The sequence below is a fragment of the Alexandromys fortis genome, unplaced genomic scaffold (assembly GCF_014885135.2).
Source record: "Alexandromys fortis isolate MF-2015 unplaced genomic scaffold, M_Fortis_MF-2015_v1.1 scaffold_240, whole genome shotgun sequence".
Taxonomy (NCBI): domain Eukaryota; kingdom Metazoa; phylum Chordata; class Mammalia; order Rodentia; family Cricetidae; genus Alexandromys; species Alexandromys fortis.
In genome coordinates, this window is record NW_026068133.1 from 1,834,184 (window position 1) to 1,854,642 (window position 20,459).

General features: G+C 50.8%; 1 protein-coding gene across 1 annotated transcript in view; it reads right to left on the reverse strand.

The window, feature by feature from the left end:
• Nova2 (NOVA alternative splicing regulator 2) overlaps positions 1 to 19,934 on the reverse strand; it is a 34,719-nt gene extending 14,785 nt beyond the window's left edge. The window contains exons 1-2 of the mRNA XM_050126380.1: positions 19,221 to 19,934; positions 4,437 to 4,580 (exon numbers count right to left, since the gene is read on the reverse strand). Coding sequence (XP_049982337.1) covers positions 4,437 to 4,580; positions 19,221 to 19,497 — 421 coding nt within the window. The 5' untranslated portion in view covers positions 19,498 to 19,934. The remainder of the gene's footprint in view (positions 1 to 4,436; positions 4,581 to 19,220) is intronic.
• Between the last annotated feature and the right edge of the window lie 525 nt (positions 19,935 to 20,459).

Genomic DNA, 20,459 nt, shown 5'->3' on the forward strand with positions numbered 1-20,459 from the left:
TGCATGCGTGTTTGTTCCTGCAGAGCTCATGGAGGCCGGAAGAGGGCGTCATATGCCAGAGAATGGGAATTACAGATGATTGTGAACCACCATGTGGGGTGCTGGGAACTAAACCTGGTTCCTCTGGAAAAACAGCCAATGCTCTTAATCAGTTAGCCATCTCTACAGCTTTGAAGCTTTGCTTTTAATGTTAAGGAAGAATAAAAATGACATCATTTAGTAACATTTCAGATTTTACACTTTGGGGCTGGGGATGTTGTTCAGTGTTAGAGGACCTGCCTAGCTACCTTGAGGCCCTGGGTTTAATTCTTAGAACTGTAAAAAAAATGATAGAAGAAAAAGACTTTAACATTGTACATTTGCAGCCTGGGGTTGGTGGTGCACATCGTTGCCTATAATCCCAGCACTTGGGAGGCAGGGGCAGGTGGATCTCTGTGAGCTCGAGGCCAGCCTGGTCTACAGAGCCAGTTTCAGGAAAGTGAGGGCTACACAGAGAAACCTTGTCAAAAAACAAAAAAAAATACACCTTGGTGCAGCTATGTTATAAATCAATAATAATTATGAGGATCACCACATTTGTGTTTGTGCTTTGCTCCTGGGAGTAGAATCCAGAGATTTTTACAGACACCCCAACTCTGAAGGTGTTTTGGCTTAATAAGGGAAGTGGTGTGCTCAGGAGTCTTTGAGGCCTTGGGTCAGTATTTATTGCCTTCCGGTTCTCCACTTCATCATGAAAGACCCAAAAGGAATGAACTTGAAATTCTGGACTCCATTACTAAGATGAGGCACTTTTTGTGTGTTCTGACCCCTTCTCTTTGAGGTTAAAGGCTGGGTAGGTTTTAGGTTTAGCTTTGTGACGCGGACAAGTGTGTGTGTGTGTGTGTGTGTGTGTGTGTGTGTGTGAGAGAGAGAGAGAGAGAGAGAGAGAGAGAGAGAGAGAGAGAGAGAACCTTAGTCCCATACTGGCTTTTGTTTTTTGTTATTGAACCCCTGCAGGACTTTGTATATTCTTGGCAAGTGCCTCTACCACTGAGCCGCACCCCAGCTCCTCACTGGGGGATTTGAGACAGGGTCTTTGACTCTAAGCCATACCCTAATCCTCGTTTTTAAAACTTTTTTTTTTTTTTTTTTTCTGAGACAGGGTTTCTCTGTGGCTTTGGAGCCTGTCCTGGAACTAGCTCTGTAGACCAGGCTGATCTCTGAACTCACAGAGATCCGCCTGCCTCCGCCTCCCGAATGCTGGGATTAAAGGCGTGCGCCACCATCTCCCGGCCTCTTTTTTAAAACTTTGACACAGGATCTTGCTAAGTTACCAGTGCAGGCCTTAAACCTGTGATCCCCTATTCCACCCTTCTGAGTAGTTGGAAGCACTGATCCACACCGCCATGCCTAACCTAATCTCTCACTGCCACACTGTTCTCTCCTGTTTCCTACATGTCGGCCTCATCTTACAGCAGACATCTCTCAGCATTTGTTGTGTGGCCCTTGTGGGGTCCCTTCTGCACTCATCCCTAGCTCACCTGAAGTTGCTATTGCAGGCTACTACTCTGAGCAACCCATCTGGCCTCCCTCATCCGGGTCAAACACTTCATCTCATTGCCAAGCTCTTTCTGCCCTTCCTAGTCTGGCTCTGGCCACTCTGGGTCATCATCAGCCAGGGTTCTGTCTCCCTGGCTCGAGATCCAAGAGAACAAGAATTCCCTTATTGTCGTGTCCACATGTCTGTCCATCCTGGTCATAGAGGAGGAGAGTGTGTGTTGAATGACTGAATGAAAGGATGTCAGCCAGGAGTTCTCAGGAATGCACCCCGGACTCATCAGAAATAACAGTTCTGGGTTCTTAGGGACAGAAGCAGGGTGGGGTTGGGAGGCGCTGAAAGTCCTGGATTGTTCAGGTCAGGAGTTGGTGGTCTGTCTATGAGATGGGACAGACGTGGCTCACATGGGCTTGGTCATGAACAAAGTATGTGCTATCAAGGACTGTCCTATCTTTTGGGGTGTCTCAGCAGTCTGGCCCTGGGGTGAAGGACTGAGTTGGGAGGAGGGAATGTTACCATCTCATAGCACAGAATGTGATGCAGAGGCAAGGAGCCAAATGTCCTCAGCCAGATGTCCCAGGCACAGAGGTCTCACCCACATGGTGTGGGCTAGAAGGGAAAAGAGGAAACTGGGCCAGGATGATGGAGGAAAGGAGGTGGGGCACCTGGGTCACTAAATTTTTCTCTAAACTCTTGGTCAAAGCAGCTTAGTGAGATGGGAGGCAGGGAGGGAAGGGAGGAGGGCAGGGAAAAGAGGAAGAGAGAGGAGATGGGGGAAGAAGGAGAGGAGAGCGAGACTGAGGGAGAGAAAGAGAGCAAGTACTGCTGAAAGGGAGGGATGGGAGAGAGCGAGCATGGGGGAAGAGGAGAGGGAGAAGGGGAAATGAAAGGATGGGAGAGAGAAAGGGAGGAGGGGAGAGGATAAAAGTGAGGAGAGAGGGAGGGAGGAAGGCGAAGGGGGAGGAGAGGTAGAGAACTAGGGAGAGGGAAGGTTGTGAAGAGAGGGAGAAAGGGAGGGAGGAAAGGAGAGAGACGGAGGAAGAAAGGGGGAAGCAGAGAGAGAGGAGAGAGAGGGAGAGGGAGAGGGAGAGAGAGAGAGAGAGAGAGAGAGAGAGAGAGAGAGAGAGATCCTGTGCTACATCTCTGGCATCTGACCTAAAAAGATGCAAGAGGATTACGGATGAACTAGAACGGGCGGGCAGTGTGTTAGAGCAACTCTATGGCCTTCCCGGGCTTCCTAGAGGCCAAAGCTCAGGCTCTGCCCTTGGGAGGAAGCAACGGAGGGTGAGAGACCTTGAAGGGGCTTAGAGAGGGCAGAGGGTTGTTCACACACGTGTGGTTGTGGGCTGGGAATGTCGCTCAGTGGTAGAGTCAGTGCCTAGCGTACAGGAAGCCTTGGGTCTGATCCCCAGCACTGCACACGTTTCACACAAGGGCAGCAGAGCCTGCAATCCTAGCACACGGGGTGTGAAAGCAGGAGGACCAGAAGTTCAAGGTCATCCTTGGTTGTGTGGTGTGCGTGTGTGAGGCCTCAGTGCTTCCTAAGACAAAACAAAACAAAACAAAACAAAAACGATGTGGATGACAGAGACCAAGATGGAGTCTAAGGAGAGGCGGTAATGGGCTGGGCTGAAGTCAGTGAAGAGAAGAGCCATGGGAAGCTGAGGCTCTGTAGGATAGGCACCCAAGGGGAGGCAGAGACAAGCGAACAGAGGCAGAAGCCAGAAGCATGGGCCTCACTGAGGGGTGCTGTTAAGGGGGCTCACTGAGGGGTGCTGTTAAGTGGGCTCACTGAGGGGTGCTGTTAAGTGGGCTCACTGAGGGATGCTGTTAAGGGGGCTCACTGAGGGATGCTGTTAAGGGGGCTCACTGAGGGGTGCTGTTAAGTGGACTCACTGAGGGGTGCTGTTAAGGGGGCTCACTGAGGGGTGCTGTTAAGTGGGCTCACTGAGGGGTGCTGTTAAGTGGGCTCAAATGAAGTTCTGAAGCAGGGTGCGGTGGGTGGTGAGATACTTGGAAGGGAAACAGAGGGAGATGGGGGGACAGAAAGAGATGGCAGACAGAAGGACAGACAGATGGACCAGAGAAGACAGGAGACGGGGGTACCCAGACAGATCCCTAGAGACAAGAGCAGAGAGAGGGGCAGAACGAAGCAGAGAGAGGCAGAAGGGCATAAAAGATGGGACGGGCAGAAGCAGCTGTGTGAGAAGCATCAGGCAGGGCATGGTGGCCGGTGTGTCTGTGATCCCAGCACTGGGCCATAAGGGAAGGACTGGAGGTTACAGGCCAGAATGGGCTACAGGGGGAGACAGTCTCTCTTCAAAATGCCCCAAGAAAACAAACCAGGCATGGCGGGGCACACATCTGTAATCCTAGCACTAGGAGTTCAAGGTCAATTTTGGCTACATAAGGAAGTTCCAGCACCACATCAATGGGGAAAAAATGAAAGAAAAGAAAAAAATAAAAAAGTGCCCCCTCTTCAAAACAACTCAGAGGAGACTAAACTGGATGCAAGCTAGGGTAACAAGTCCAATGGACAGAGGGGTATGAGTAATTCAGATGGCTGCTCCCGCCCAGTACCACGACACCTGCCACCCTCCCCACCCTGGCTGCTCCAACTGACCGGAGGCGGCAGGTGTGTGGGAAGGGACACAACTGCCTGGCATAATGCAAATGAGGTCATGAATATGCAGCAGCTCATTGTCTGGCCCTGCCCCCACCCCCATCTGCTCAGGCCAGGCCCCTTGGGTTGCAGGCTGCTCAGACTTTTTATGGGGAGGAAAGGCAGGCCCCCTCCGTTACTCTAACTATCTCTAGCACAATCTTCCTCACACCCAGGGCTCAGGAAAGCAGAGAGGAGAGAGGTCTAGCTCAGGTAACTGGCGTGTCTGGGGCTTACCTGGGTAGAAGTCTTTGGACTTAGATAGCTTGATGGTGGCTCCTGTCTCCTTCTGCAGCTGCACGATAGTCTGGCCACCTTTGCCAATGATGGAGCCGGCTGCGTAGCTGGGGATGAGCACCTTCAGGAAGTACTCGCCTTCCTCTGCAGGGCATACAGGGTGGAAGGAAGGGAGAAAGGGAGGGAGGGAGGGAGGGAGGGAGGGAAGGAGGGAGGGAAGGGTCCCATTTTAGGAAGGCACCTCCAGGAAGATCCCAGCATGGGTCCCACCAAGGAAATCACAACGACCATGACAGCAGGCGTCAGAAAGACAGCACAGAACCATCTTCACTTGCTCACTCATTCCATCTTTTTTTTTTTCTTCTTTGCAACCAAGTTTTTCTGTGCAGCCCTGGGAGGTCTGGAACGCATGCTGCAGACCAGGCTGGTCTCAAGATCACAGAGATCCGCCTGCATCTGTCTCCCCAGTGCTGAGATTAAAGGTCACCATGCCTGACCCACATTCGATTTATTTATTTATTTTTTTTTTTGAGACAGACTCTCACATAGGCCAGGCTGGCTTCAATTTACATAGTTGAGGATGGCCTTGAATTCCCCAAGTCTATGTCTCCCAAGTACTGGGATCACAGGAGTGCAGCATGACACCTAATTCAGACGGTGCTGGGGATGGAACCCACGGCCTCACGCCTGCCAGGCGAGCACTCTGTCAACTGAGCCGCGTCCCCAGGACTCATTCATTCGTTCAACAAACGCTGAACACCTGCTTGTGTACATACTTGGCACGAGTGTGTGGAAACAGCCATGAAGGAAACAGCAAAAGCTCCCCGCATTTTGTGTGCAAATAAGGTCATGAAAATTTGAATAATCTAAGCTAGAGCTCAGACAATCATGTTCTTCTCGAGAGCAGAGACTCTATGGTTCGTGCAGGATGGGAGGAAGTAGTACAAGCAAAAAGAAGCAGGAAAAGGGGTGGGGAGGATAGAGAAGTGCAAGATCAGAGAGGAAGGCCAGGAAAGGCCTTCCCCCAAATGCATATTCTTTTTTTTCTTTTTTCTTTTGTTCTTATTTCTCTAGCATATTGATACACAGTATTTGGTAGATGTGTTCTGTCCTTCTTTGCTTTCTATTGCTGAGACAGGCCATGACCAGAAGCAGCTTTGGGAGGAAGAGTTCACTTCATCTCAGAGTTAGTAGCTCCTCACAAAGGGCAGCTAGGGCAGCAAATGCATATTCTTAACACTATCACACACTTACTGTTTTAGGGTACTGGGTATTGAATTGAGGGTCTCTTGCAAGTACTTTATTACTAAACCTCACACCCAGCCCCTCACTGGGAGATTCTAGGCAGGGGCTCTACCACTGAGCTGTGCCCCAGTCACCTTTAAAATTTTTGGGACAGGGTCTCACCAAGTTGCCTAAGGCTGGTTTTGAACTCACTCTGTAACCTTTGCAACCACTCGACTTGGGGATTAACTCTCCTGCCTCAGCTTTCAGAGAACTGAGATGACAGTCCTCTGGCCATCAGACCCAGTCTGAGTAGGCATATTTCCTCTTCATTCCTCTGCAGCACCTGCCAAACAATTCCACTGGAAGTACTTCACAAACATCGGTTACTTTGATTCTCACACTGGCCCTGTAAAGAAACCCATTCTACGGATAAAGAAACGAGGTTAATAAGGAATCATCCCGGAGTCACTGAGCTGGGTAGGGTACAGAGCTGGAATGTGAACTCGGCCTGGCTCTGGAGTCCATGTCATGGGCTGTTATCACTGAGGTACAATAGAGGAGGTGAGCCACACAGCAAAAGGGAAGAACCTGAGAGGATGGTGTGTGAGTCCTTAGGAAAATCAAGGAGGTGATCAGTCAGGTGGGAGGGAAGAGGGTGCTGGTGCAGTGGGAAGCTGGTGAGCCACGGTAATGTCTTTGGCTCTTACTCCGAGCAGGCTGGGAAGATCAAGGGGGTGTGAACTAATTTGGGATTTGAGAACATTTCTCTGGGGCCAGCAAGATGGCTCAGTGGCAAAAGGAGCTTGCTGCCAAGTCTGATGACTTCAGTTTAATTCCCAGGACACACACTGTGGAAGGAGAGACCTGACTCCTACAAGATGTTCTCTGGTGCGTGTGCATGCACGTGCATACACACAGAGGTAAATAAATAAGCAAAAACATGATTTTGAGACAGTGTCTCTCTATTACATAGCCCTGGCTGTCCTGGAAACCACTGTGTAGACCAGGCTCATAGACATCCAACTGCATCTCTCCTAAGTTCTGGGATTAAGGTATGTGCCACCATGCCTGCCTATGGGCTACAGATACAGCAGAGTGCTTTGCCTAGCATGCCTGAAACCTTAGGCTTAACCCCCAGTACCACAGAAATCAAGTGTGGTGGTGCACACCTATGAACCCAGCACCCGGGAGGCAAAGGCAGGAGGTCAGGGCTCTCCGCGGCTACACAGTGTGTTTGAGGTCAGCCTGTGCTATATGAGACCCCATCTCAAAAACAAGACAAAACAAGAATGTTCCTGTGATGCTGGTGACAGGAGCAGATTGCATGGATGGGGGTGAAGGAGGCTGTGTTACCAGAGGTGAGGGACACTGGGCTGACTTAGGGAGCCATGACCGAGGAAATGGATGAGGGCTGGACTGAGGATTCTCACTTCGTACATGGTTGGGGAACGCATACATGTCTGCAGGTGTGTCTGCACATATGCACTGACAGGAGGCTAGCACGGGATGCTGTCGTTTTTTAAGAGAGGCCTCATTGGTTTGAAACTCAATCATTGTGTGGGCTAAGTTACAGACCAGAGAACAACTGTGGGCGTCAGTTCTCTCCTCTCACTGTGGGGAACCCTGAGGACTGAACTACGGTCATCAGGCTTGACAGCAAGCATCTTTACCTGCTAGGCCATTTCCCCCCTGTGTAGCCCTGGCTATCCCAATCTCTGTAGACCAGGCTGGTCTTGAACTCAGAGATCCATCTGTCTCTGCCTCCCAAGTGCTGGGATTAACTGGCTCCTGCTAAATCATCTTGCTGACCTCTGGGCATTTATTCTTAGAGACCAATGTCCTTGGTAATGCAGCCATGCATAAAACATCTAGTTACCACATCCTTAAGGCAAATCTCTAACCTAACTCTCAGCTTCTAAACTACAGCCTTTGCAGCAGGAGGCCTTTGGTGACACACCCTGCTACTCAACTTTGCTTCCCATCACCCATGGGCACCAGAGTCACTGTTCTTTTACTTCTTCTTCGACTATTACCTGCTCCTTCCCACCCCAAGGCCTTTGCGGGTGTCCTCTGCCTGGCACTTCCTCTCTATCTTGTCAGTTGCGGGCTTCACTGCAACTGTTTATTCTCACAACCTTTCTTGGAACACTGAGAACGGAGAGTCGTCCCCCCCCCCCACACCTTGCTTCATATACCCAGAGTCCTCTGTCACACAGGGCCAACATGAACCACATCAACGGAGCGCACCTCTGTGTCCCTTGCACTGTGTAAGAGCACACAGTAGGCTGGGGATAAAAGTGGGAAAAGAAAGGAAGCCATTCTGCTTCTAAGGCTTAAGAGCCTTACTTGTTCCCCAGGGATTTCAACTTTTTCTTTTAAGTATAGGATGTCTAATTTTACCATCAAACATGAAGCCTCAACTGGTAGTAGGGTGAGCAAAGCTGCCTCCCAGAGCAGATAAAAGAACTGTTATTTGTAGTTGGGAGGTGTGGCTCAGTGGTAGAGCACTTGCCCAGAATCCCCAAGTGAGAGGCTGGGGGCAGAGGTAGAGCCCCTGCCTAGAATCCCCCAGTGAGGGGCTGGGGCATGACTCAGTGGCTCATGGCTCAGAGACTTGCCTAGAGTAGTACATCAGTATGGAGCATCTGCCTACCACGTTCCAGGTCCTGAGTTCCACTCCTAGTGTTGCACAAACTATAGAAAGCTGATCTGGATGGGTAGGTGTTAAATTCTTTCCTCCTCAGCATGGGTCCTTCAGAGTGAGGGTTCTGGGTTCCTACTAAGTTTTGTATAGTGGTGTGGGGTACAGTGGCTGGACTTAGCCATCTAAGTATAAGGAGGAAGTCAAGAATAAATGGGTTTTATTGAGCCCAAGGCAATCCTCTTAAAATGGCCTAATCAGACCATTAAGCCTATTAGGTAATTAACCCCCCTCCTCAGCCCAGGGAAACTTCTCATCCATCATTGGACCCCTGCTCAATTCACTTTCTTTCTTTTATCCCCCCTCCCCTTACTTTTTTTGATGCAGCTTAGCCTTGTATCCTAGGCTGGCCTCAAATTCATAATCCTCCTGCCTCAGTCACTCAGGTGCTGCACTGACAGGCTACATCAAGATGACTATCTCTCCTAGGTTCCCTTTGGATGCTCTCAAGTGTCTATCTCTGAAAGCTGGGCTGTCCACACCTCATTCCCTCTGTCCTGGATTCCCTCAAGCTCCAGCTGGGGACTTCCATACAGAGCAGACAGGCAATCCCAAGTGAACTGTGAATTTTGTTATTGAAAGTCTGGTTGACAGCTGGGTGCTGGTGGTGCACGCCTTTAATTCCAGTACTCAGGAGGCAGACACAGACTGATCTCTGTGAGTTTGAGGCCAGCCTGGTCTACAAAGCGAGTTTCAGGCTAGGCTCCAAAGCTACACAGAGAAACCTGACTTTAAAAACAAAACAAACAAACAACAAAAAGAAAAAAAAAAGGAAGCCTGTATGGCTTTGGATACTCCATCACACCTCTTTTCTGGCCTCAGTTTCCTAACAGTAAAATTGGGGACACAGTAGCGCTGACTCTCAGGGGACATAATCATTCACTTAACAATGAACCGGGAAGTAGCTGGAATGTTCTGGGCACACAGCACTTACACACACCTATGCCACCTATCATCACTACCCTTCGTTGTCTATGTGTTGTTTTTGAGACTGGCTGTCTGTCCTGAAACTCACTCTGTAACCCAGCTCTCCAACTCCCAGAGATCCTCCTGCCTCAACCTTTCAAGAGCTTGTAGTAAAGTCCTGTTCGGTGCTCAGCACAGAATGGGTGCTCTCTGGGTAGAAGACCAATGCTTGAAGTTGGGGGTTTTGTTGGGAGGTAGGAGAAAGAGGGGGAACTCTTTCCCTTACCATCTTGTCTGCCCAAACTGTGCACCACTTTTTGGAAGAGAAATGATTTCTTTTAGCCCACCCTCTCTCTGTATGTATGTATGCAGCACACATAGAGATCAGAGAATAATCTGTGGCTGCCAGTTCTTTCCCTCTACTTAGGACATCACAGGCAGTAGTATATGCCTTACCAGCTGAGTCATCTCACCTGTTCTTTTACTTTCTTTCTGTGGTTCTAAAGATTGAATTGAACTTAGGGCTTCCTATATACTAGACAAGTGCTCTACAACTGAGCCACATCCCAGCCCCTCACTGGGGGGTCCTAGGCAGGGGCTCTACCACTGAGCCACACCCCAGCCCCTCACTGGGGATTCTAGGCAGGGGCTCTACCACTGAGCCATGCCCCTAACCGCCACGTGGGTAGATTTTAAGCAAGTGCTCTACCACTAAGCTATATTTTCCAGCCTTCTTTTTAGTTTTTTGAGATTGGCTCTAAATTATTCAGAATGACCTTCAACACACAAACCTCTTCACCTCAGTCTCCAGAGCAGCTGGAATTACAAGCCAGTGCTTTCCCGCCATGCCTGGGGATGGCCTCTTGGTACAAGGGAAACTCCACACCTAGTTTCCTGTCTGGAACCTCTCTAGTACCTCCCTTTGTAGAGTGTTGTCATTACACTTTGTTTGCTGCCCCACCTGTGCGTGTGTGTGTGTGTGTGTGTGTGTGTGCGTGTGCATGGGTGCCATGGCAGGAGTACAGAGGTCAGAGAATAACTTTGGGGAGCTGATTGTCTCCCTGCTACCATGTGGGTCCTGGGGAGTGAACTCAGATCATCAAGCTTATTAGGAAGTTTTATTTTTAATCCGCTGAGCCATCTCACCAGCCCTCTAGCTTTCTTCTGCCGTATACTTGATTTCTGCCCTCCTATGCACTCCCGAGTCACGACATCTCTCCTTCTCCTCTTCTTTCCTCCACTTTCTGCAAGGAGCTCCCCTTGAACAGCTGCCCAATTCCCATGCTGCATTAGATCCTGGGGATAGAGCAGGAGGCCCACACAGATAATTCATTTTTCCTTAAACTTTTAAGACACAGAAACACATTCATTTAAAGGGGCAAATTCTGGACCAGCAAGATGGCTCAAGAGATTTCAAGTCAGGTATGGCTGTGCATGTCCTGTATCTTTAGTATTCAGGAAGCTGAAGTATTTGAAATGTCCAGCCCAGCCTGGATTGCAGAGGGAGTTTCTGTTTTAAAAAACCCACCAAAGAAACCTGGGCTGGCAAGATGGCTCAGTGGGTAAGGGTGCTGACCCCAAACGTGACCACTGGGGTTCCATCCCTCAGTTCCACTGTGTAGAAGAAGAGAATTGACTCTTCAGGCCGTTCTTTGAATTCTTTGACCCCCGCTTGTGCATCACCTCATAGGTACACACATGCACACGCACGCGCGCGCGCACACACACACACATCCTTAGTGAATATCTAATTAACTAAATAAATGCAATGAAAACAAACAACGGCAGTGGAAGGGACACAGACAGCACAACAGAGCATGATGGGACACATCTGTAATCCAAGCACCCAAGAAGCATTAGCAGGAGAGTCAGGATAACACAAGCCTGGACCACAGAGAGAGCTGCAGGCCTACCTACCCAACATGAGACCCTGTCTCCGAAAAGAAAAACAAGAACAAAACCCAAACGAAACAAAATATAGCCAAGTTTCTCTCGGATGCAGAATCCATCTAATTATTGGGATTGTGGATGTACTCAGAGGTAGTTGCTTGTCTAGCATGTATGATATCCTATGTTCAATCCCCAGCACCACGGAAGCAGGGCACAGTGGCACACACCTGTAATGTTAACATTTGGGCGGTGGAAACAGGAGAATCAAGAGTTCAAGGTCATGCTGGGCTACTTACAGAGCTTAAAGGGAGCCTGGACTACATAAGACCCTGTCTCAAAAAAGTATGTATGTATATATGTGTGTATGTGTGTATGTATGATCCATCCATACATCTATCATCCATGGAAGACATTAAGTCAGAAGAACCACTGGTATTGGGAAAGAAAGGGAGGGACAGGAGAGGGTAACTGAGGGTAAGTATGAACAGAGCACAACAGTATACTTATGAAAATGTCACAACAAGGGGCCAGTCAGATGCCTCATCAGGTAAAGGCATTTGCCACCGAACCTAACAACTCGAGCTTAATCCCTGGGACCCACATGGTGCAAGGAGAGAACCGCTATTCTCAGATCTCCACATGCGCACATATATCCACACACATTCTAGTATCCATGTGTGCACATGTGCACACACACAAAATGAATGAAAGTATAAATTTAAAATGTTAAAAATTCACAATAAAATTCATTGCTTCACCCACCAAAAAAAAAAAAAAAAACCTGAAAGAAAATAATCCACCGATAGAGTAGTTGGGATGAGATTTTAAAACCCCTGCCAATAATTACAGTTGTGCAGGTGGCGATGGCTTTTCCTCTTTTCAACATAACTCACAATAGTCAAAAAGAAAATAAAAGCACTCGCGGGTGATGAGCCCTCCTGACTGTAGAAACTCAAAAACATTAACTCCAGGAGTTCCCACTGTGGACCTCAGGCTAGCACCTGTCCTTTCTAGAAACTTCCACCTAGCCTTCCTGCTTGGGGTGTGTCACACCATGGAGTCCCACCTCTTTTGGGAAGGAACCAGGCCTCTGTTTGCTACCACAAAGGAAGAGTCGTTGACCTTGGCTGAACCTGGAACCCCCAGACTTCACAGGCCTTTCTTTCCCTGTCTGAACAGCCAACGCTGAACTTTCTGTGCCTGCGAGGAAGCTCTGCCAGAGGCCAGAGCTCGCCCTTGTCCACTCCCAGCCTATTCTAAGTAGCTCCTTTGGGATTCCTGCAGTTCCCAGAGCCCAGTGACAGGGAAGCTGAGGAGGAAAACCTCCATGCCCCTTTTGTACCCGTCTCCTCCAGGGCTGCAATGTCAAGCATGGCCACCTCAAGACAAAGCTGGCTCAGCTGACTCCTGTCTACTATGCCCCTGGCCAACTCTTCCCTTCATGCCCAACCCCCCATGATGCTTCCAGTCCACTCAACCAGTCCACTGCCTTACAAATACAGTTTGTCTACCCAAGAGATAGGAGTGAATTCACTGTCACAGAGTGGATCCTGTAAGGTGACTTAGTTCCCTAGGGGATCACCAGTGACAAAATTAGAGCCGAGGTTGAGGTAGTGCTACACATTTCTAATCTCAAGACTCAAGAGACAGAGGCAGGAGGATTGCTGCAAGTTCAAAGCCAGGCTGGGCTACACACCTAGACTATCCAAGGCTACAAAACTCTTGTCTTGATACAAAACAAGAGAAAACACCACACGCACATGTGTACAAGCCAAAAAGCTTTTGAGACTTGAGAGAAACAGCTCAGTGGTTAAAAGTATTTGCTGTGCAACCATGGGAGTCCGAGTCTGGATTTTAGCACCTATACAAAAAGTCTCACACTCAAGTATGCCTTCAACCCAGTACTGTGGTGGGTGGAGATGCGAGGCTTGCTGGTGCTTGCCTGCTGTCAGCCTAGCTGAGAAAAGCAAGATCCATGTTCAAACAGAGACCCCAGCTCAAAAGAACAAGGCAGAAGGTGATAGAGGAGACATTGGAGATCTTCCTCTAACACACACACACACACACACACACACACACACACACACACACACGCCATGCACACGCAGACATACACACGCACAAATGTATGTACATGGCCGGGCGGTGGTGGTGCATGCCTTTAATCCCAGCACTTGGGAGGCAGAGGCAGGCGGATCTCTGTGAGTTCGAGACCAGCCTGGTCTACAAGAGCTAGTGCCAGGACAGGCTCCAAAGCCACAGAGAAACCCTGTCTCAAAAAAAAAAAAAAAAAAAAAAAAAAAAAACCAAACCAAAACAAAAAAACCCAACCAACCAAACAAACAAACAAAAAAAACAAATGCATGTACATGTGCACACAAGCAACACATGCACACACACAGCACGCACATGGTATCAAAGAAGCACACATCTTAGAGAGGTGGTTTTGGGTGATACCAGGTCTAGAGGGAACCAAAGTTGGGGTGTTGTCCTCATGGTACCTGTTCTTGGTGGGGGTTGGGAATGTCACTGGAAACATCAGGAGAGGATGTTACCAGGGAAAGCCAAGTGACATCAAGGTTATGGTATGGAAGCATGTGCTAGGGAGGGGTTGAACATCAAGGCATTTCCGGTCCTCTTATACACAATCATGTGCCAATTTGTGCAGAAGAGCAGGTTATCTGGATTGTGCTTGCTCAGAGTGACATCCTGAAGATGTGACACTGTCAGAGAGACCAAGAGGCTGGTGCACTGGGCCTGGAGACACGGGGTGGGGCACTTGCCTAGCGCATGTGAAGTCCTGGGTCCAATTCTATAGCACACCAAAACAGAAGAAAAGAGGGCGCGCGGGGAGGGGGGGGAAGGGCGGTGCTGGCAGGATGGCTTACCAAATGGAGGTAAGCCTGCCACCAAATCCAACCTGAGTTTGATGCCTGGGACCCATACCATGGAAGGAGAGAACCAGCTTCCACAAGCTGACCTGATGTGCCCCATCCACTTGAACGAATAAATATAATAAGATTGTAAACAAAACAAATCAAACAAAAAGCAACAGTGAAGCCCCCTTAGGCGACTTTCCCTTTATTGACAAAAAACAAGACAAAAAATGGCTATTCTGGGATTGAAGAGATGGCAAGCCAGTTAAGAGGGCATTCTGTCTTGGCAAATGTCTGGGATGCCATTGCCAGTACCCACATCTGGTAGTTTACAACTGCTAGTAACCCCAGCTCTGAGGGGATCTCACACCTCTGGCCTCTGAGGGTACACACACACAAGCATATGCACACACACAACTTAAAACAATAAAGCTATTTTTTAAAAAAGGATTACCCTTCCACATTCTCGGTAGGTAGAATCACAAGCACAATAGATGGGGTGGGTCATTAGTGACAATATACACCAGCAAGAAGCCTGGAGTTTGGATCCCCAGGACCCACACGGATGTGGGGGCGGTTATCATGTCTAGGCCCACAGGGAATTTCAGTAACTAGACAGAACCGCCCAGTTCAGTCACTTTATCTAGAGCAGTAAATCCTTCTGACCCCATTTTCCAGAGGGGAGACTGAGGCTTGGAGCATTAATAGCCCTTGCTGAGAGTCCCATGCCAAATACACCGTGGCAGAATGCCTTGAACCTTGCAAGGTTTCCTTTCACGACTCTTTTTGTTTGAGTTCCAGATTTATTGATTTTATATGTATAAGTGATTTGCTTAAGAGAGCGCATGCGAGAAAAACACTCAGAGACATAAATCTTAAAAAAAAAAAAAGTTTGCCGGCACTGTTGGTGTGTGGACCACATGTGAGCCTAGTGCCCTCAGAAGTCAGAAGAGGGCAGTGGGTCCCCAGGAACTGTAGTTACAGTTGGTTGTGCGGGTGCTGAGAATTGAACTAGGGTCCTCTGTGAGAACACAAGTGCTCTTAACTGCTGAGCCATCTTTCCAGTCCGCATCCACCCAGAGCTCAGAGCTCTTGTCCTGGTGGTGCGTGCGTGCGTGCGTACGTGCGTGCGTGCGTGTGGTGGGGAGGGATTCTGGGGTTGAGATCTGGGTGAGGAGCTCCTGGAGTATGAGTTATGTCTGTGCCTGCAGATGGTGGGCCAGACGAGATTATCAGGTCACAATAGTTAGCGCTGAAGAATTACAGTCTGCGCTACAAGTGACACTCCGTTAAATTCATTTTTTATTATTGTGTGTGCGCATGATGTATGTGTGGGCCCGTGGGCCATGATGTATGCATGGAGGGCGGAGCAGCTCTTTGGAGGTGTGTCTCTCCTTTCCCCTTTGCATGGGATACAGGGATCACATCCACATGACTAGGCTTATGCAGCAAGCACCTGTACCAGCTGAGCCACTTGAGGCTCTCTGTGGGGGCACTCAAGTCTACCAGACAGGTCCCCTGCCCCAAACCTCGGTGCCTTGGACATGCTAGGCAAGTATTTGATTGCTGAGTCACACCCCCAGCCCCTCACTGGGGGATTCTAGACAGGGGCTCTACCACTGAGTCACACCCCAGCCCCTCACTGGGGGATTCTAGGCAGGGGCTCTACCACTGAGCCACACCCCAGCCCCTCACTGGGGGATTCTAGGCAGGAGCTCTACCATAGTGGCATGCACCCAGGCTCCTACTAGAGGATTCTAGGCAAAGGCTGCATAACTGAGCTACATCCCCAGCCCCATTTTTATTTGTTTATTCATTTTACTTTTTTTTTTTTAATTTTTGAGACAGGGTCTGGCTATGCAGCTCAGGATGGCCTTGAACTTTCAGTCATCTCACCTTAACCTCTCTCTACAGCTGGGATTACAGGCAGTTTTTTTTAATGTCTTCAAATAACTCCCGAGGTTGGATTTTCTTCCAGTTTCTTGCCCCGAGTACATCCTTTTCCTCTCAGTGGCATTTGTCACCCAGCAAGGTATCCAGACACCTGTCAGAGGAGCCACTAGCTCCTGTCCCTCCCACCACCATTGCCCTCACGAGGTTTGTTTGGTCTGCTATCACCTGTGATGCCCTAGTCGAGCCCTTCACCGCTGTGAACCTTAGTGTCCTCTTTAACAGGGCATCTGCCATAGACTCTGTCCCCACAGAAGAGCCAGCCTCGCAAGTTCAAATCATAGTCCTGTTTCTCCTTAGCTGAGTGTTCTTGCCCAAGTTCCCAAGCCTTTCTGTGCTTCAGCCGTTAATTTGAAAGATGGGTATCGGAATTGGAAGTATCCAATAACCCATGTCCAATAGTTTCCACAATACTTCCTGGCACCATAAATGTTAGCCGTGACTATAATTTATTGATATTTTTGCATCATAGCATGTGGGGAGAATGAGATAGAATTGCATGCCAGGCATTAAGCAATGGTATGCTAGCCATTATGACATCAGGGTCATTATTGTTAAAGTCTGCATTTGGAAGCTGGGGACACAGAAGCTCAGAAAGGGTTAGCCAAGCATCTCACAGTCACCACTGTCCTCCACTGAAAGAAACCAGTGAGCTGGGTGGTGGTGGTATACGCCTTTAATCCCAGCACTCGGGAGGCAGAGACAGGCAGATCTCTGTGAGTTCGAGGCCAGCCTGGTCTACAGAGGGAGTTCAGGATAGGCTCCAAAGCTACAGAGAAAAACAAAACAAAACAAAAAAGAACCAGCAATTTTGAGATCAAAGTCACCAATACTTGCCTTGCTCTAGGGTATTTTTCTCAATAGAGGACTGTTCTTTTGTATTTCCTGGCCTCAGTTTCCCCAAATACAGTCTGAAGGTGGAGAAGGGTCTGCAGGCTATAATCCCTAAAGACTCCACTTAGTTTTGCCACTGTAGAAGGAAACATGAAATCCCAAGTCTCCCTGACTTGCAGCCAGTGAGTCCAGAGTTCAATAAATCCTGGATCTGCCACTTAAGAGCCCTGTGACCTTGGATAAGCTGTTTCATCTCACTGAGCCTCGGTTTCCCTCACTGGTCAACACACACACACACACAGAGAGAGAGAGAGAGAGAGAGAGAGAGAGAGAGAGAGAGCCCCACACACCTTCGATAATCTCTTCAGGGGTTGTATTGAGAAATCCACCCAGATCTCAGAGCCTGCCTGGTAGGAGTGAGCGCCACGCCACAAGCAGCACTGGAAGGGACTTTCGTTAGCAGTCACTCATGACAATTGCCGCCTAGCCAAATCTGGGTTCCTGATCCTTTCTGGGACTGGCAACAGCAGCAGGCAGGAAGGAAGAAAGGAAGCCGGCTTTGGACATTTTCATGTGTGTGCTGGGGGTGGGTGCAGGAAGACTGGGCAGGAAATTCTCTCCCACCCTCCCCCAACTTCCCTTTCCTTCAATTTCTGCTGAGCACCCTCCCAGGCATTCAAGGGATCTTGGAATTCTGACCCACCTGACTTGAGATGAGGTGGCCTGGGTTGAGAGAAAGAAGTGGGGGCTCCCTGTATTCCAGGGGAGGCAGTGGGGAGTCGGCACCTGACTGTCAGTGAGCCAAGCTAGAGGAAGGTTATAGACACTCTTTGCTCAAGACAAGATGAAGAGGGGATTTTAAGATCACGTGAGAGAATCTATCTATTTTGGGGTCTCCTTCCTATCAGAGAGCCGGAGAGCTCTGAGGATCCCCCTTCTCTCATGGCCTACGTTTCCTGCACCCACTAGCATCAAGGGTAGCACCTCGAGTCCCCTGCTTAGCGTGGCCTTTTCTGCTATGCACACACACTTCTCGCAGATGATACACATAGAGGGTCTGTCCGTTCTGCGTTGTCCACACGTCTCTGAGGTGTCTAACATTGAGTTGTCTCACATACACACGCACACACGTTGTCACACCCCACATCTTCCCTGCAGCTCTGGTGTAACACACCCAGCTATTCTACACACACCTCCCTGTGTTACATACACATCATCTCCCAGATCCAGGGTGTCTGTCCTTAGCATACATCCCTACTCACTTGGAAGTCCGTTTTTTGCTTTCCTTATGAACACACCCTCAATGGGTTTCACTGAACCATAAGCTCCAGCTCTCTTTTCATACCCTCAACCACCCCCAGTTACACACCCCCTCTGATGTCACCGTTGCACACCTCCATGTGTCACACCCAACCATAGCCTCTCTGGAGTCACACCCACACCCTTTTCCTTGTCACATCCCCGCATCAGCTTTTCCTGGTCCCACTCCACCCCATACGCATCGGTAACCCACATGTAGCACCTTTCCCCAATCCACACATATTCCCATGGTTCACACCCCGAGTCCATCCTTTCTGCCTCCCTACACACTCCCTTGCATGTCACACACACCCCTCTCACTCATGTGTCACAGTACAAGAACCCCCTCCGGAGTGACAAGCACATACCTTCCCGTGTCACACATCCACGCTGGAGGGTCTCATATCCAGCCGTGTCTTTTACACACCCACTCACACCCACTACCCTGTCATATCCATGGTCTCTTAATGTCGCATATCCAGGCCCCACAGGCCCCACACAGATACACACACCTGTCCTGGCCTTTCATCTCTTTCCCCTCCAGTTTTACACACCCACCCTTTCCTCCATGTCACCCAACACACCCACCCAGCTTGTCCCCACGCATGGTCTCGCATACAGTCCACACCCGCCCCTTTCCGGGACAGCCCTTGCTCAGGACATCCCCAGGGAGGGAGGTTCAGAAGCTCCCGGTCCACAGGCCTGTCTCTACTCCTTCCCCTCCCCCAACCGGGATACGCAAACCCGGGGGAACACCCCTGTCCCGAAAGGGTCACATCACACACCCCTCAAGGACACACTGGCTCCAGAAGGGACCCACGCCCCTCATCCTTGACTCCCCCCCACCCCACAAGGACACTTACTACCCCCCTCCCCCCCAGTCCCTCTCATCGCAGACAAAGCTCTCAGCCCCAGGGGCCTCGGCGACAAGAGAAAGGGGTCCGTCCTGGTCCCCAGCTCCTCGCGGAGGAGCGCCCCTCCCCTCTCCGGAGCACTTGCACCTGCCAGCCAGGGATGGGGGGGGTGATGGAGGACGGCGATGCCCCCTTCGGCGCGCGATTCCCCCACGCCCCACGCCGCGGTCCCGCAGCCCTGCCTCACCTCCCGTGTTGCTGCGCTTGGTGCAGACCACCTCGGGGGGTGTCTCGAGGGGCCTCTTGCGGGAATCTGGGGCCTCGGGCTCCATGGGGGGGGCCTGGGGCGGCGGCTGCTGCTGCTGCGGCGGCTGCGGCGGCGGCGGCGGCTGCTGTGGCGGCGGGGACGGCTGCTGGGGAGGCTGGGGCTGCGGCGGCGGCGGCGGCGGCGGGGGCGGCGGCGGCTGCGGGGCCGCGGAGGCCGTGAAGAGGCCGTGCACCGCGCCGGCGGCCATCATCCTCATGGTGGGGGGGCGGGGGAGGGGGAGGGGAAGGAGGGGGAGGGGAGGGGGCGGTGAGGAGGGGGAGGGGAGCGGTGGGGAGGGAAGCGGGAGGGGGGAGAGCGCTGACAGAGCTGGGCGGACAGGGAAGAGCAGGGTGGAGAGGGTGGGGGGGGTATGGGATGGAGAACTGGGGGGTGGGGTCCTGGTCTCTCAAAGATCACCGAAGCCGGCACTTGGCTGAGCCAGTGGGGTGCAGAGGGGACAGGACACCCTCTCTGTGCCCTTTCTTGGTGGTTCCCCACAGATGCGGAGGGCCGAACCCCCCTCCCAAGGCCCTGTTCAGGGCGGGGGGCCGGAGATAAGAAGCGGAGGCGGCCGCTAGTGGGGGCCCGGGGGGCTGCGGGCGCGGGCGGCAGCGGAGACGGGGCTGGTGGTGGTGGCTGCTGGCCCGAGCATCTTCTCAGCCTAGGCTCCCACAGCGTCCTGGCCCCTCCCACTCGCGCAAGGTCACGCCCATGCCAGACAGGGCCACGCCCTTAGGCACCCTCATTGGTCCACTTTTGAAGCCTGGGCCACGGTCCTCCGGGTTGGCCACGCCTATCACTCTTAGAGGCGAGAGACCTGACTCCCCCCCCTGCAGGGTATAATAAGGACCATGAGGCTCCTCCACGCCTTCCTTCCTTACCCTTCACCCTTTTATTTGCCGAGGGGCAGGGCAGGACAGAGTCAAATGTAACCCAAGCTGACTTTGAACTCACTTTGTAGCTCAGGCTACCCTTGAACTCTGGATTCTCCCGCCTCCATCCCTCAAGTGCTGGGATTAGGGGGATGTGCGTGACAACCCTAGCTACTTTCCCCTTCTAAAGAGCGTTTCTTAATTTTCATTTAATCCTACAGGGAAACAAAGATGGGACGTACTTTTATTTATTAATCTGTCTTACAGCTGAGGGTACTGAACCTCAAAGACCTGAAACAGCCAAGCG